Source organism: Podarcis liolepis (genome assembly GCF_965112155.1).
Source record: "Podarcis liolepis genome assembly, chromosome: 15".
Lineage (NCBI taxonomy): Eukaryota > Metazoa > Chordata > Lepidosauria > Squamata > Lacertidae > Podarcis > Podarcis liolepis.
This window is the reverse complement of record NC_139566.1, coordinates 8851602-8864813: the sequence shown is the minus strand read 5'-3', so window position 1 is coordinate 8864813 and position 13212 is coordinate 8851602. Positions and strand designations below refer to the sequence as shown.

The 13212-nt window shown below is 50.1% G+C and overlaps 1 protein-coding gene across 3 annotated transcripts in view; it reads left to right on the top strand.

Moving 5' to 3' along the window:
• Nucleotides 1–13212, top strand: part of INTS3 (integrator complex subunit 3) — a 92228-nt gene that overhangs the window by 59656 nt on the left and 19360 nt on the right. For all 3 annotated transcript variants that reach the window (XM_083477013.1, XM_083477014.1, XM_083477015.1), the window contains 6 exons: nt 1860–1914; nt 3223–3326; nt 4370–4414; nt 5599–5718; nt 7205–7358; nt 11350–11418. In XM_083477013.1, coding sequence (XP_083333139.1) covers nt 1860–1914; nt 3223–3326; nt 4370–4414; nt 5599–5718; nt 7205–7358; nt 11350–11418 — 547 coding nt within the window. The remainder of the gene's footprint in view (nt 1–1859; nt 1915–3222; nt 3327–4369; nt 4415–5598; nt 5719–7204; nt 7359–11349; nt 11419–13212) is intronic.

The following is a 13212-nucleotide window of genomic DNA, read 5'->3' as shown; positions in this document are numbered from 1 at the left end:
TGTGTGAATCTGCTGCGGTGTTCATTTTTTAAGCGGGGGTTAGGGCAGGATTTATCCTTCTCTCATCCTGTTCTTAGATTTCGTTTCATTTCACTTTTAATTTGTATGCCACCTTTCTATATTGCTGCTCACGAGCCGGTTTACAAGCTGAAGAAAACGACAAAACAGATGCGCCTGATAACCTTATCCCATACGAAAAAAATGTCACAATAAAATGATTACTTTAAAATAAACAACAATAAAAAATGTCAGTGCAGCGTGCAACAATACACAGCGGTACCTCGGTTTCCGAGTGTCTCGGAACCCGAATGTTTTGGAACCCGAACGCTGAAAACTCGGAAGTAATTGCTTCCGTTCTCGAATGCGCCTTGGAAGTCGGACGGCTTCTGCTGTGTGGTTTTTCCCCTCTTTTTCTCCACTGACTTTGCTGACCGCCCTTTGAGCCCCGGTTGTCGAACATTTCAGAAGTCAAATGGTCTTCTGGAACAGATTACATTTGACAACCGAGGTACCACTGTATGAACAACAACCAAAAAAACCCATGAAGAAATATTAAAATGAGTACAAATATGTATTATAGAGTGATACCTCTGGTTATGTACTTAATTCGTTCCGAAGGTCCGTTCTTAACCTGAAACTGTTCTTAATCTGAAGCACCACTTTAGCTAATGGGGCCTCCTGCTGCCGCTGCGCCGCCGCCACGTAATTTCTGTTCTCATCCTGAAGCAAAGTTCTTAACCTGAAGCACTATTTCTGGGTTAGCGGAGTCTGTAACCTGAAGCGTCTGTAACCCAAGGTACCACTGAGCGTTTATAGCGGGGGTGGAGAACCTCAGGCCCAGAGCCCAGATGCGGCCCTCAAAGCCACTCTGTCAGGCCCCTGGGACTCTCCACACACCGTGCTCTCTGGCTGATGTAAGAAGAGCACATCGGCTGTTAGTTGGCAGGCCTCAGCAAATCCCTGCTGTGCCTCCAGCTTGGGAGGCGACCCTCCCAAAATCCCAAACAGGACGTCCTCTCTGGGCTCTGGTGAGCGTCTGCTTGCGAGCCAGGAGCACTCTCCAGGGTGCTCCGCATTTCCAGGATCTGCTCCTGGGTTCCCGGCAGTGCAGAAGTGGCGCACATAAACGGGGATCAGCCTATATTCGGAGGCATCGCTGCCTCTGGCACCTGCAACTGTGACAGAGAAGGATGTGCAGGACAGGCGAAACCTAAGCAGAGGTTTACTTCTCAATCCAATCCCCTTCCTGCCCACGTCTCACACCTAGCGTTTCGGGTCCAAAACGCGGGGAGGCGTCTGCCAAAGTGTGGGAGCTGGGCTGCCAGCAAGTGGGGCCAAGGCTGCTGGCTTGGGACCTCCACTTGCTCACGACCATGTCTCTCATCGATGATGGGCCTCCAAAGCGGAGCCAATAACAACTTGAATGGCTTTTAAAGGAGGATTAGGAAAACTCATGGAGGCTGCAAATGGCTTCTAGCCGACGCAGCTGCCTTTCCCCTCCTTTCCCTATCAGCTCCTGAGAACCACAAGCGGGGAGAGAACTCCTGTTGCACTCCCAGCTCCTGCTTCCCGTCTGGCCTCTGCGAGAACAGGATACTGGACTAGAAGGGGCCTCTGGCCTGATCCAGCAACCAAGCTTTTCTCGTGCCCAGGTTATTAGATCTTATTTTGGTGGAAGATGTTAAAAGCTGGGCAGCTTTCTGCGTCTGTTTTGCTGGGTGTTGCTTACGCCGATTGAAGATGCTCTCAGTGTGCTCCGAGCTCGCTTGGCGTACAGAGCCCCAGTGTTTTCATCTCCCTTGCTGTCTCTCGCCCTCTCTCCTTTAACTTGGACTTCCTCTTCTTTTCTCGGCCTGCAGCGACACAGAAGCTCAGTGTGAGGTCATGCAGGAAATCGTGGACCAAGTCCTGGAGGTACCATCTCCCCTTCTCTCAGAAAGTGGCAGAAGGAGGCAGGGGCAACATTGGGTGGGGGTGGGGGGTTGCTCCTGGAGGGACCCAGATAGGGAGTGACAAATGCTAGGTGGGTGCCCTTAATAAGGCCGGTGGCATCCGCCCCTCCAGTCACTAGTTCGGCTCAGGAATTGCCAGGGGAGGTTCATGGCAGCCACACTGCGGTGAAGTTTTCTCTCTGCTGTCGGAAGAAAGGAGACAAGGGCCGTGTTCGCACGGCACATTTAAAGCGCTATGATACCACTTTAAACCGGCACGTCTTCCCCTGCAAAGAATCCTGGGAGCTGTAGTTCATTAAGGGTGCTGAAAGTTGCTAGGAGACCACCCCATTCCTCTCCCAGAACTACAATTCCCAGAGCTCCCTGGGAAGAGGGATTAACTGTTAAGTCATGCTGGGAATTGCGGCTCTGTGAGGGGGATAGGGGTCTCTTAACAACTCTTAACAGACAACAGACCCTGGGATTTTTGGCGGGGAAGGATTCCAGCTGTCGAGAGTGGTATGGCTCTTCAAATGTCTGGTCTGGCCTGACCTGGTGTACACACCATGCATTTAAAGCCCATTTATGCCTCCTCCCCTCCTGGGATACTGTACAGTGGTGCCTCGCAAGACGAAAAGAATCCGTTCCGTGATTCTCTTCGTCTAGCGGTTTTTTCGTCTTGCGAAGCAAGCCCATTGACGGATTAGAGGATTAGCGCTATTAGCGGCTTTTAGCGGCTTATCAGCTTATCGGATCAGCTGATAAGCGGCTTAGCGGCTTAGAAAAAGGGGGGGGAGGAAAAAAACCCCGCAGGAACTTGCAAGACATTGTCGTCTTGCGAAGCAAGCCCATAGGAGATTCGTTTTGCGAAGCACCTCCAAAACGGAAAACTCTTTCGTCTAGCGAGTTTTCCGTCTTGCAAGGCATTCATCTTGCGGGGCACCACTGTAGTTTAAGGGTGGTAGGTAGGAATGGGAGCTGTGAGAGGGGCGAGTTCCCAGGATCCTTTGCAGGGGGAATGGGTGTATTCAGTCTCTAAATTAGCAGATGGGGACTGGTTGCTATTCTAAAGCGTGCCTGCAACATTTTCTGATGGCACCCCATACACCCTGAGCGCCGGCAGCGAAACGGCTCCTCATCCCAATATTGGGCTCGGCTTTATTGACACCTGACTGCTGCCGCCGCCACCACCATCCCCCACCCAGTCTGGACAGGCGTCACGGTGGGGGCGGTGGCAGTGCCCCGGCCTGTTGCCAAACTTCGCATCGTTCTGTTTTCCTCTTCCGCACAGGAGGATTTCGACCAGGAGCAGCTGTCGGTCCTCGCTTCCTGCTTGCAGGAGCTCTTCAAAGTTCACTTCCGCGGAGAGGTCCTGCCGGAAGAAATCACAGAAGAGTAAGCGGTTTGGGGAAAGTGGAGTGGGGGGCAGTTTTCTGTTCTTCGGTTGTTCTAGCTGGTTCTTCTGTTCTGCAAGAATGCAAAGGAATTCCTGAAGGACCCAGCCCAGGCATGGACCAAATTGCACCTGGGGACTTCTCATTGTGGGGTATCTGGTTGGCCACTGTGAGAACAGGACTCAGGGCTAGGTGGGTCCCTGGCCTGATCCAGCAGCTGAGACTTTCTTACTTTCTCATGAGTAACAGTGAGGAAGGGCTCTGGCCTTCACATTCTGCCTGTGGACATTGTAGAGGAACCTAGCTGGCCATTGACTCCAGCAGCCGGGCTGTTCTGAGGCCATTATTATTATTATTATTATTAACATTTTATTTTTATTGATACTCATCAAAAAGATAATGCAAAAGTTTATACCCGATACCAGAATAAAAGAAATATTTTAAAAATCTTATTAAAAAGAAACAGGAGCAGAGAGAAGGAAGAAGGAAGAAGAGAAACAGAAGAAAGAAAATGAAAATGAAATGTAAAGGGGTGGGAAAGGGGAGGGAAGAAAAAGGTGACAAGGCTTCTGATTCCCTGTCAGCTAAATATAATAACCTGTTCAAAGTATTCACTCAACTTGGCATCCAACTGTTTTGTTTTCTACAAACCAATATTTTTTCACTCTTCAAATCCAGTTATTACAAGTTCATTTTCTCTTTCACACAAAAAGTCCATAATACGTTTCCAATCCTTAATAAATGTCCGTAATTATTTTTCTCAGATTAAACATGTTAAATTTGCCATCTCAGCAAAGTCCAATAATTTTATCATTACTCCATAGTCGGTAGGGCTGTATCTTTCCATTTTTATGTATGTAACAATCTCGCCGCTCTAATCATATATTGAAGTAATATTCCATAATTCTTCTTATGGAGTGGGGATTTGAACCCAGGTCTCCCCCAGGTCCTAATCTGACGCTCTAACCACTACACCACACTGGCTGTGGTTGACCTGGTGTGCCTATTTCTCCTGACACACGCTCCTTCTCTATTTCCCTGCAGGTCTCTAGAGGAATCCGTGGGGAAGCCACTTTACCTAATATTTAGGTGAGTCTCATGCATTCTGTCCTCTCCATTCTGATTTCGAAGCCGCCGAGCCCAAGATGGGGGACTAGACAGGCCTTTGGCCTGATCCTGCAGCCAGGCTCTTCTTTAGTTCTCATGTCCCTCGATTTCAGTTGCCGAAGGGCAGGCAGCAGAAAAGGGCTGCTTCCTTCACGGCCTCTTCATCTGGTTGGTTGCTGCGGGTGGATTAGGTGTTGACATTTGGTCTGACCAGCAGGGGGCTCTTCAGGTGTCCCTTTGACTGGGTCCAGGTGGGCTTCCAAGATTGGGGGAGTCCAGGTTCCAGGGGAGACTTGAACACCCCCCAGTACATTATTTTTAAAATAATAATAAAAACAAACCAGAGTTTTCTCCAACTTCTTGTGGCCATGATCTCAAAAACGCAAGAGTACCATGGCTTGCTGTTCTTCAAGAGTACCATGGCTTGCTGTTCTTCAAGAGTACCATGGCTAGCTGTTCTTCAAGAGTACCATGGCTAGCTGTTCTTCAAGAGTACCATGGCTTGCTGTTCCTCAATTGTACCATGGCTTTCTGTTCTTCAAGAGTACCATGGCTAGCTGTTCTTCAAGAGTACCATGGCTTGCTGTTCTTCAAGAGTACCATGGCTAGCTGTTCTTCAAGAGTACCATGGCTTGCTGTTCTTCAAGAGTACCATGGCTAGCTGTTCTTCAAGAGTACCATAGCTAGCTGTTCTTCAAGAGGACCATGGCTAGCTGTTCTTCAAGAATACTGTGGCTAGCTGTTCTTCAAGAGTACCATGGCTAGCTGTTCCTCAAGAGTACCTTGGCTTGCTGTTCTTCCTACTAGCTGCTGCCAAGCGACAGCTATGGGAGAGAAAGCCCAGTCAGCAGAGCTGATTGAGCAGCCCTTCTTCCTTTCTCTCCCATTTCTGCAGCCTGATGGAGAGAGTAGCCCCCCGATGGAGCATGGCTGTAGCACACCGTAGCTGTTTTCTGTTGTAAGGGCCCTGGGTGCGAGAGTGCAAGGGTCTGGGTGTGAAACCTGCCGGATAGACGTCCCCAGTGCTTAAGGCACAAAATGGCATATCCCTTCGGAATCTCAGCCTGGACTGTAAAAGCACAACACACCCACACACACTGTGGTTGTGGGGTTGTCTTTGAACCTAACCCAGTACAGCATCAGCCTCCCTTCCTGCCCCCTTCCAGGAACCTCTGCCAGATGCAGGAGGATAACAGCAGCTTCTCCGTGCTCCTGGATCTGTTGTCAGAGCTCTACCAGAAGCAGCCCAAGATCGGTTACCACCTTCTCTACTACCTAAAAGCCAGGTGAGAGTGCAAACAATCAGCGAGCCTGGAATTTTTTTTTTTTTAAGAGGGAAGCCTTGGGAAACTACCTAAGTCAGGGATGGGGGACCTTGTATGTAAATGCACAGCACACCCGTTTCCACATATGCACACCCCTCCCTGTCATCCGTCCAGGATAGCAAGAGACTGGCGCCAAACAGAGACAGGGCCATGGCTTGGGGAGAGTTCCGAGGGCCAGACAGAGTGGCCTGGAGGGCCACATTCAACCTCATCTAGTGAGATCGTGGCTGGGACAGGCAGTGGGGGGGGAAACCTCACATCTCACCGCTTTCCGCTGTGCGCCATCACATCCACACACCATGCATTTTGAGGGTGTGGCTTCCCACACCCCTCCAAAAAAATCGTGGGAACCGTAGTTTGCCACTCATTGATCAACAGTTCTCAGCATTCGCGAACTACAGTTCCCAAGAGTCCTTGCAGGGAGGAGGTGTGTGCTTTAATGCATGGTGTGGACAAGACGTTTTCCTTTGGCCCGTATATCGCAGTCCCCAGGCAAAGCCCATACAGCAAACTTGGGGTGAACTTCCAACCCTCTAGATGTTGCTGAACCCAAAGCAGCTGGTGGCCCAGGAATGATGGTTGTGATGTACTGTATTTTTCGCCCCATAAGATGCACCTAGTTTTTAGAGGGGGAATGCAAGAAAAGAAATATTCTTTAAAGGGAGCGCTGAGCAGAGCATGTATGCATTCCAGGCTCTGCCCAGCGCTCCCTTTAATGAGCTGCGTGGAGCGTGTGTGCGGCGCTTGCAGGCTTTTCCCCGAGGAGGGAGAAGGGCAGCCCGTCACTGACAGGTTGCCTTTCTCCCTCCTCGGGAAAAAGCCCCCAAGAGCCGCACACGCGCTCCGCGCGGCTCTTTAAATGGAGCACGGCTCTTGCTGGCTTTTGCAGGAGGTGGGGGAAGGGACAGAGTGCGGCTAAGCCAGAAGCTAGAACAGCGAGAGGGAGTGCAGCGCAACTTCTGGGATAGCTGCGCAGCCTGCATTCGCTCCATAAGACGCACACACATTTCCCCTTACTTTTTAGGAGGGAAAAGTGCGTCTTACAGAGCGAAAAATACGGTATTCCAGCAATGTACAAAAAGCCAAAGGATGTCCCCCCCCCCCCACCTGCGGCATGTGGTATCCCTGAATGATACCTAGACGGCGTCGTTCTGCCACTTTGGGAGCAAGGGAGAAGACAAGGTTGGGGTGGAGAGTTCAGAGAGGACCAGAAGTTCGGCAGGCAGGGCTCCACGCAGCTCAGGGTCAAGGCTTTGGGGCCATCAGGACGCGAGCAAAGGACAGATTTTGCACAACAGGAGAAGGGCAGATCTCAGCCCCAAGAAAACCAGCTAGAACTCTCGTGTCTCAGGCACGTGCTCCTTCTGCACAGAGGAACGGGTTCGGCTCCTTTGCTTGCTCACTTGTCTCTTCCCCCTCCATCTTCCTCTTTTAAAAAACATTTCAGCAAAGCAGCGGCCGGGAAGATGAACCTCTACGAGTCCTTTGCCCAGGCCACGCAGCTGGGCGACCTGCACACCTGCCTGATGATGGACATGAAGGCTTGCCAGGAGGACGACGTCCGGCTCCTCTGCTTCCTCACTCCTTCCATATACACTGAGGTGAGACCCAGAGGGAGAGGTGGCAAAGGCTGCCCTATCTCTGCACCCTTTTTTGAAACTCAGACTGGACTCGGCTCTGCTACCCCGTCATCTCACTCTGGTTGTGCAGCAGGGGGAAAAGCAAGCTGCCTATCACAGATGGATGCGACCAGTTTGGTAACATTCTGCCCCAGGAGCTGCGGCCCTCCAGCTGTTACTGGACTCCATCTCCCATCATCCCTGACCATGCTGCTTGGGGCTGATGGGAGATGGTGTTTCAACAATAGCTAGAGGGGGCCACGATCTCCCCATCCCTGCTTTGTGCCTCTGTAAGTGCATTTAATATGTGATCCCTGATTGGCTTGGACAGGGATCTAGGAAAGGATGGTGAACCTGTGGCCCTCCAGATGTTTCTGGACTCCCATCATCCATGACCATGCTGGTTGGGGCTGATAGGAATTGGAGTCTCAGTAACAGCTAGAGAGGGCCATAATAATAATAATAATAATAATAATATGGGATCCCTGATTGGCTGGTAGAGGTGTCTAGGAGAGGGTGGAGAACCTGTGGATTCCCAATTCCATCATCCCTGACCATTGGCAGCACCAGTTTCTGGGACTGATGGGAGTTGGAGTCCGACAGCATCCGGAGGCCTCCCCAGCTAACAGCGACCCCTAGCATTTTCCATGCTTGCCTCTTCCTTCGAGGCAGGTCTCTTTAAGGCCCCGCCCTCTCCCCTTTCCTCTACCAGGACCTTTGCTTCCCTTCCACCCTCCTACACGGCTTCCCCTGGTGTGTTTTTCTCACGGGCTCCTTGAGCGATCGCATATGCCTCGCAGTCCCCGAGCCATCTCTGGACGCGGCCGGGCTCCGGGGAGGTTTTACTCTGCCTGTTCTCCAGGCCGTTAGGTTTAATGAAACGTTTTATTGCTTCCATCGCTCAGCAGCCGACAGGCCAGCGGGGCGGGGCGAAGCCCTCGTTTGCCAGAGGCCTTTCCCCCAGAACAACCAGACCGCATTATCCTCTGCAGCCACCGGCTTTACCCCTTTTTGGCGCGGGAACCTCGTTGCCTTGTTCTTTCCCGTTGCCAGTCTATCGCTCTGCTCTCTTTGGTCCTTGGGGGAAGGACCCATAGCTCAGTGGGAGGGCATTTGCTTTGGACGCAGAAAGTCCCAGGTTCTTTCCCTGACATCGTCAGGTAGGGCTGGGAATATCCCCTGCTTGAAAGTCCTGGAGAGCAGAGACAATACTGAACTTGATGGACCCAGTGGTCTAAGGTTTCTCCCTATGTTCCTCTTTAGTTCAGAACCATGAAGACTAGGAGCTGAGGGTTTGGGTTTCTTTTAGGGCTGTGGCTCTGTGGCATCATAGAATGAATGACTCTCATCCAGCCACGGAGGCAGAGCCTAGCCATTGTGGAGGGTGGCCATCGATAGCCTCCGCAAAATTGTCCCGTCCATTTCCTCCACTTAACCTGAGAGACTTCCCCCCAGGGATTACGCAACACAAAACCTCCAGATAAAAACATGGCAAACCAAAGGCCTTTACAGTGGTGCCTCGCAAGACGAAATTAATCCGTTCTGCGAGTCTCTTCGGCTTGCGGTTTCTTTGTCTTGCGAAGCACAGCTATTAGCGGCTTAGCGGCTATTAATGGCTTAGCGGCTATTAACAGCTTAGCGGCTTTAAGAAAAAGGAAACAAACTCGCAAGAACTCGCAAGACGTTTCATCTTGCGAAGCAAGCCCATAGGGAAATTCATCTTGCGGAACGACTCGAAAAACAGAAAACTCTTTCGTCTTGCGAGGCATTCGTCTTGCGAGGTACCACTGTATCGCCTAACAGACTTCTATAAAAATAACAAACCCTTGTCAACACAAGAAATACGAGACAAACTAGAGGACACCCAAATGCCCTGGTTAACACATCACCAACTATATGCCCTCTTAAACAACCCAGTAGTAAAACCAGCAGCAACCCAGTAGTAAAACCAGCAGCAACCTGGCAACCTTCGGAAACCTCCTCCTAGCAACAAAGGGACATGGCAAAGGGATGGTATCCGCAATATTACAAAATACTACCCCAAAACCATACGAACCCCCTTAAAACAATGGGAAGACGACATAGTTCTGCCGCTCAAGATAGAGGGAGAGAATGACGACCTCTCTGCAAAGTGGGAGAGTTGCCGCCACATCTAAAACCGTATTTTTGTCTTTGCGTTGCTGGCGTTTCGCTTCCTGTTTCGAATGGAGTTGCAAGTGTCAGGAGTCCCATCCCCGTCTCTGGCACCTGTTTTACAAAGTGAAACAGCTTTGCCAACAAATTGCCTTGGGCTTTGCCCTGCACGGTTCTCATTTGTTCTGTCTCTTGCTCTCCCCTATTGCAATACAAGGTTAAGCCAGCTACACCCAGCCTGTAGCGCCCCCTGCTGCACATAGTGGACAGGACCACAGGCCTCTGTGTAGTCCAAGATTGGGCTGGCTGCTGTGGCCAGTTTGAACCATTTTTAAATATCGAGAAGCTGCTTTTGCTGGTTCAGAACCTTTTATTTATTTTTCCATTAATAATAATAAGTAAAAAAAAAATATTTATACCCTGCCCTCCCCGGCCAGAGCTGGGTTCAGGGCGGATAACACCAGTAAAATTACAATAAAAACATAATAGGTGGAGGGGAAGAAAAGAAAAAAACACCAATTTAAAATATGGGTTAAAATACAATTTAAAATGCAGCCTCATTTTAATAGCAGCCCATAGATCAAAACCATAAGGGGAGGGAAACGTAAGGGTCAGACTGAGTCCAAACCAAAGGCCAGGCGGAACAGCTCTGTCCTGCAGGCCCTGTGGAAAGATGTCAAGTCCCGCAGGGCCCTGGTCTCTTGTGACAGAGCGTTTCACCAAGTTGGGGCCAGTACTGAAAAGGCTCTGGCCCTAGCTGAGACTAATCTAACCACCTTGCGACTTGGGACCTCCAAAGTGTTGTCATTTGTGGACCTTAAGGTCCTCCGTGGGGCATACCAGGAGAGGCAGCTCCGTTATGTACGTGGGTCCTGGGCCGCAGAGGGCTTTGTATCCTCCACGACTGCGTGGAAGTGTTTGTACGTTTTTTAACATTCACGAAAACAATACCCCTGCCTGAGTTCTGTTGCTTGCATAAACCGAGCTTCAAAAAGTAGTCATTTGTTGTTTTTTATAAGATATTTATTAAGATTTTTTTAAGATATTACAATACAAAATGAAAAAGAAAAAAAATTACAAAATAAAAATGATTAAAAAAACCACTCCATTTTTCTATTATTTATTTTCTTTAACTTGTTTCCCGGACCTCCTCATACCTCCCTTTTTTGTATTCCAGTTCAATTTGTTGGCTCAGCAAATCCTTACCCTCTTTGTTTATCCTAATCTTTGGTCTTAAAATAGTAACATTAGATTTTCCCCTATTAACAACCCATTTTTCATATTCCCTTAAAGCATTACAGCTGGAAACCACTTAATTTCTATCCAACATCATTCTAACATTCATTAATTTTACAATATTTCTGTAGATAGTCTTTAAATTTCTTCCAATCTTCTTCCACCGACTCTTCACCCTGGTCTCGGATTCTGCCAGTCATTTCGGCCAGTTCCATATAGTCCATCAGCTTCATCTGTCATTCTTCCAGAGTGGGTAAATCTTGTGTCTTCCAATACTTTGCAATGAGTATTCTTGCTGCTGTTATAGCATACATAAAAAAAAGTTCTATCCTTCTTTGGCACCAATTGGCCGACTATGCCTAGGAGGAAGGCCTCTGGTTTCTTCATGAAGGTATATTTAAATACCTTTTTCAGTTCATTATATATCATTTCCCAGAAAGCCTTAATCCTTGGGCACATCCACCAAAGGTGAAAGAATGTACCTTCCGTTTCTTTACATTTCCAGCATTTATTATCGGGCAACAAAAAGTAGTCATTTGCTGTCTGAAAAGCAGCATTAGGTCTGTCGTTGCTCTCCCTTGATTGCCTCTCCCTCTGTCTCAAGTTTCCAGACGAGACGCTGCGGAGCGGGGAGCTGCTGAACATGATTGTGGCCGTCATTGACTCAGCTCAGGTAAGGCCTCTCCTTGTGGAACGATCGGTCAGAGCTGGGGGAGCCTGTGCGTTTGCTGTCCTTTGCTCCTTCGAGAGCTGCCTCCAGGTATTGTGCCAATGCAGCCAGGCACACTGCATTGCTTCAGAGGCTGAACTGGGAGTAGAACCTCCAGAGAGGTGCGATTAGCAGTCAGCCCCATCCTCTCTTCCAAAGCAGGGATGGGGGACATATGGCCTTTCGTATTTGGTTGGACTGTACCTCCCATCATCCTGACCATCGGCCATGCCAGCTGGGGCTGATGATAGCTGGAATCCAATGATATCTGAAAGGCCACACATTCCCTTTCTCTGCTTACACCTCTAAGCGCATATAATATGTGATCCCTGATTGGTTGGGACATGTGTCTAGGAGCCTGTGGGGCCCTCTAGATCAGTGTTTCTCAACCTGTGGGTCCCCAGACGTTGTTGGACCACAACTCCCATCATTCCCATGACCAGTGGTCAGGGATGATGGGTGTTGTAGTCCAACAACATCTGGGGTTCCACAGCTTGAGAACCGCTGCTAGATGTTTCTGAACTGCAACTCCCATCAGCCACCATCAGCCATGCTGGTTATTGGGCATTGCAGTCAAACAGCGTCTGGAGCGCACCAGCGTGCCTGCCTCTGGGGGTGGAGAGACTGATGACTGGGATGGTCCTGTCTTTCTGGGAGTAGATCAGACTAGATTTCCCTCCTCTCTCCCTCTCCCAGCCCCGGCCAGCCTCCCAGACCACGGTCAGATGTTGCACGCCCACTGTGTGGAAGGGCAGGGTTTTTAACCATTCTGTTTATTGCAGTTATATTCCACCTTTCATTTAAGAAGCTCAAGGTTCTCCCTTCCCAATGTTATCTGCACAAACAACCCGGTTTGGTAGGTTAGGCCGAGAGACCGACTGGCCCAAGATTGCCCCGCATCTTTCATGGCTGAGCGGAGATTCGAACCCTGGGCGCCCGGATCGCAGTCTGACACGCTAACCACTATGTTGCTTCTTAGCCCCTGGCTGCGTTCACACCATAAAAAGCACCCACGCACACCCCAGCAAGGAATCCTCCTAATTGTAGTTTGCTAAAGGGTGCCAGCACCCTTTAACAAGGGACGCGGGTGGCGCTGTGGGTTAAACCACAGAGCCTAGGACTTGCCGATCAGAAGGTCGGCGGTTTGAATCCCCGCGACGGGGTGAGCTCCCGTTGCCCGGTCCCTGCTCCTGCCAACCTAGCAGTTCGAAAGCACATCAAGTTCAAGTAGATAAATAGGTACCACTCTGGCGGGAAGGTAAACGGTGTTCCTGTGCGCTGCTCTGGTTCGCCAGAAGCGGCTTAGTCATGCTGGCCACATGACCCGGAAGCTGTACGCTGGCTCCCTCGGCCAATAAAGCGAGATGAGCGCCGCAACCCCAGAGTCGGCCACGACTGGACCTAATGGTCAGGGGTCCCTTTACCTTTTACCTTTAAGGGGTACCGGCAGTTGTATGTAAGAGATAGACTACAATTCCCATGATTCTTTGCTGGGGTGTTTGTGGTTGCTTTAAAGGCATGGCGCGAACACAGCCGCAGAGAGAGCCATAGGGAGAGATCTTCTCCTGATGGCGACTCTGGGTCAGTCCGGGGCTACACAGGAGCCCTTTCTCCTGACACCCAGGGCACAGCCTTTTCAAAAACAAAGAAAAAAGCGTGGGCCTCTGCACATGCCCTGGGCGCTCTTCTTTTTGCCATGGAGACCTTGCGGCCGACTCTTCTTCCCCCAGCCCTGATCTTCAGGCCAGAGGGCAGGAC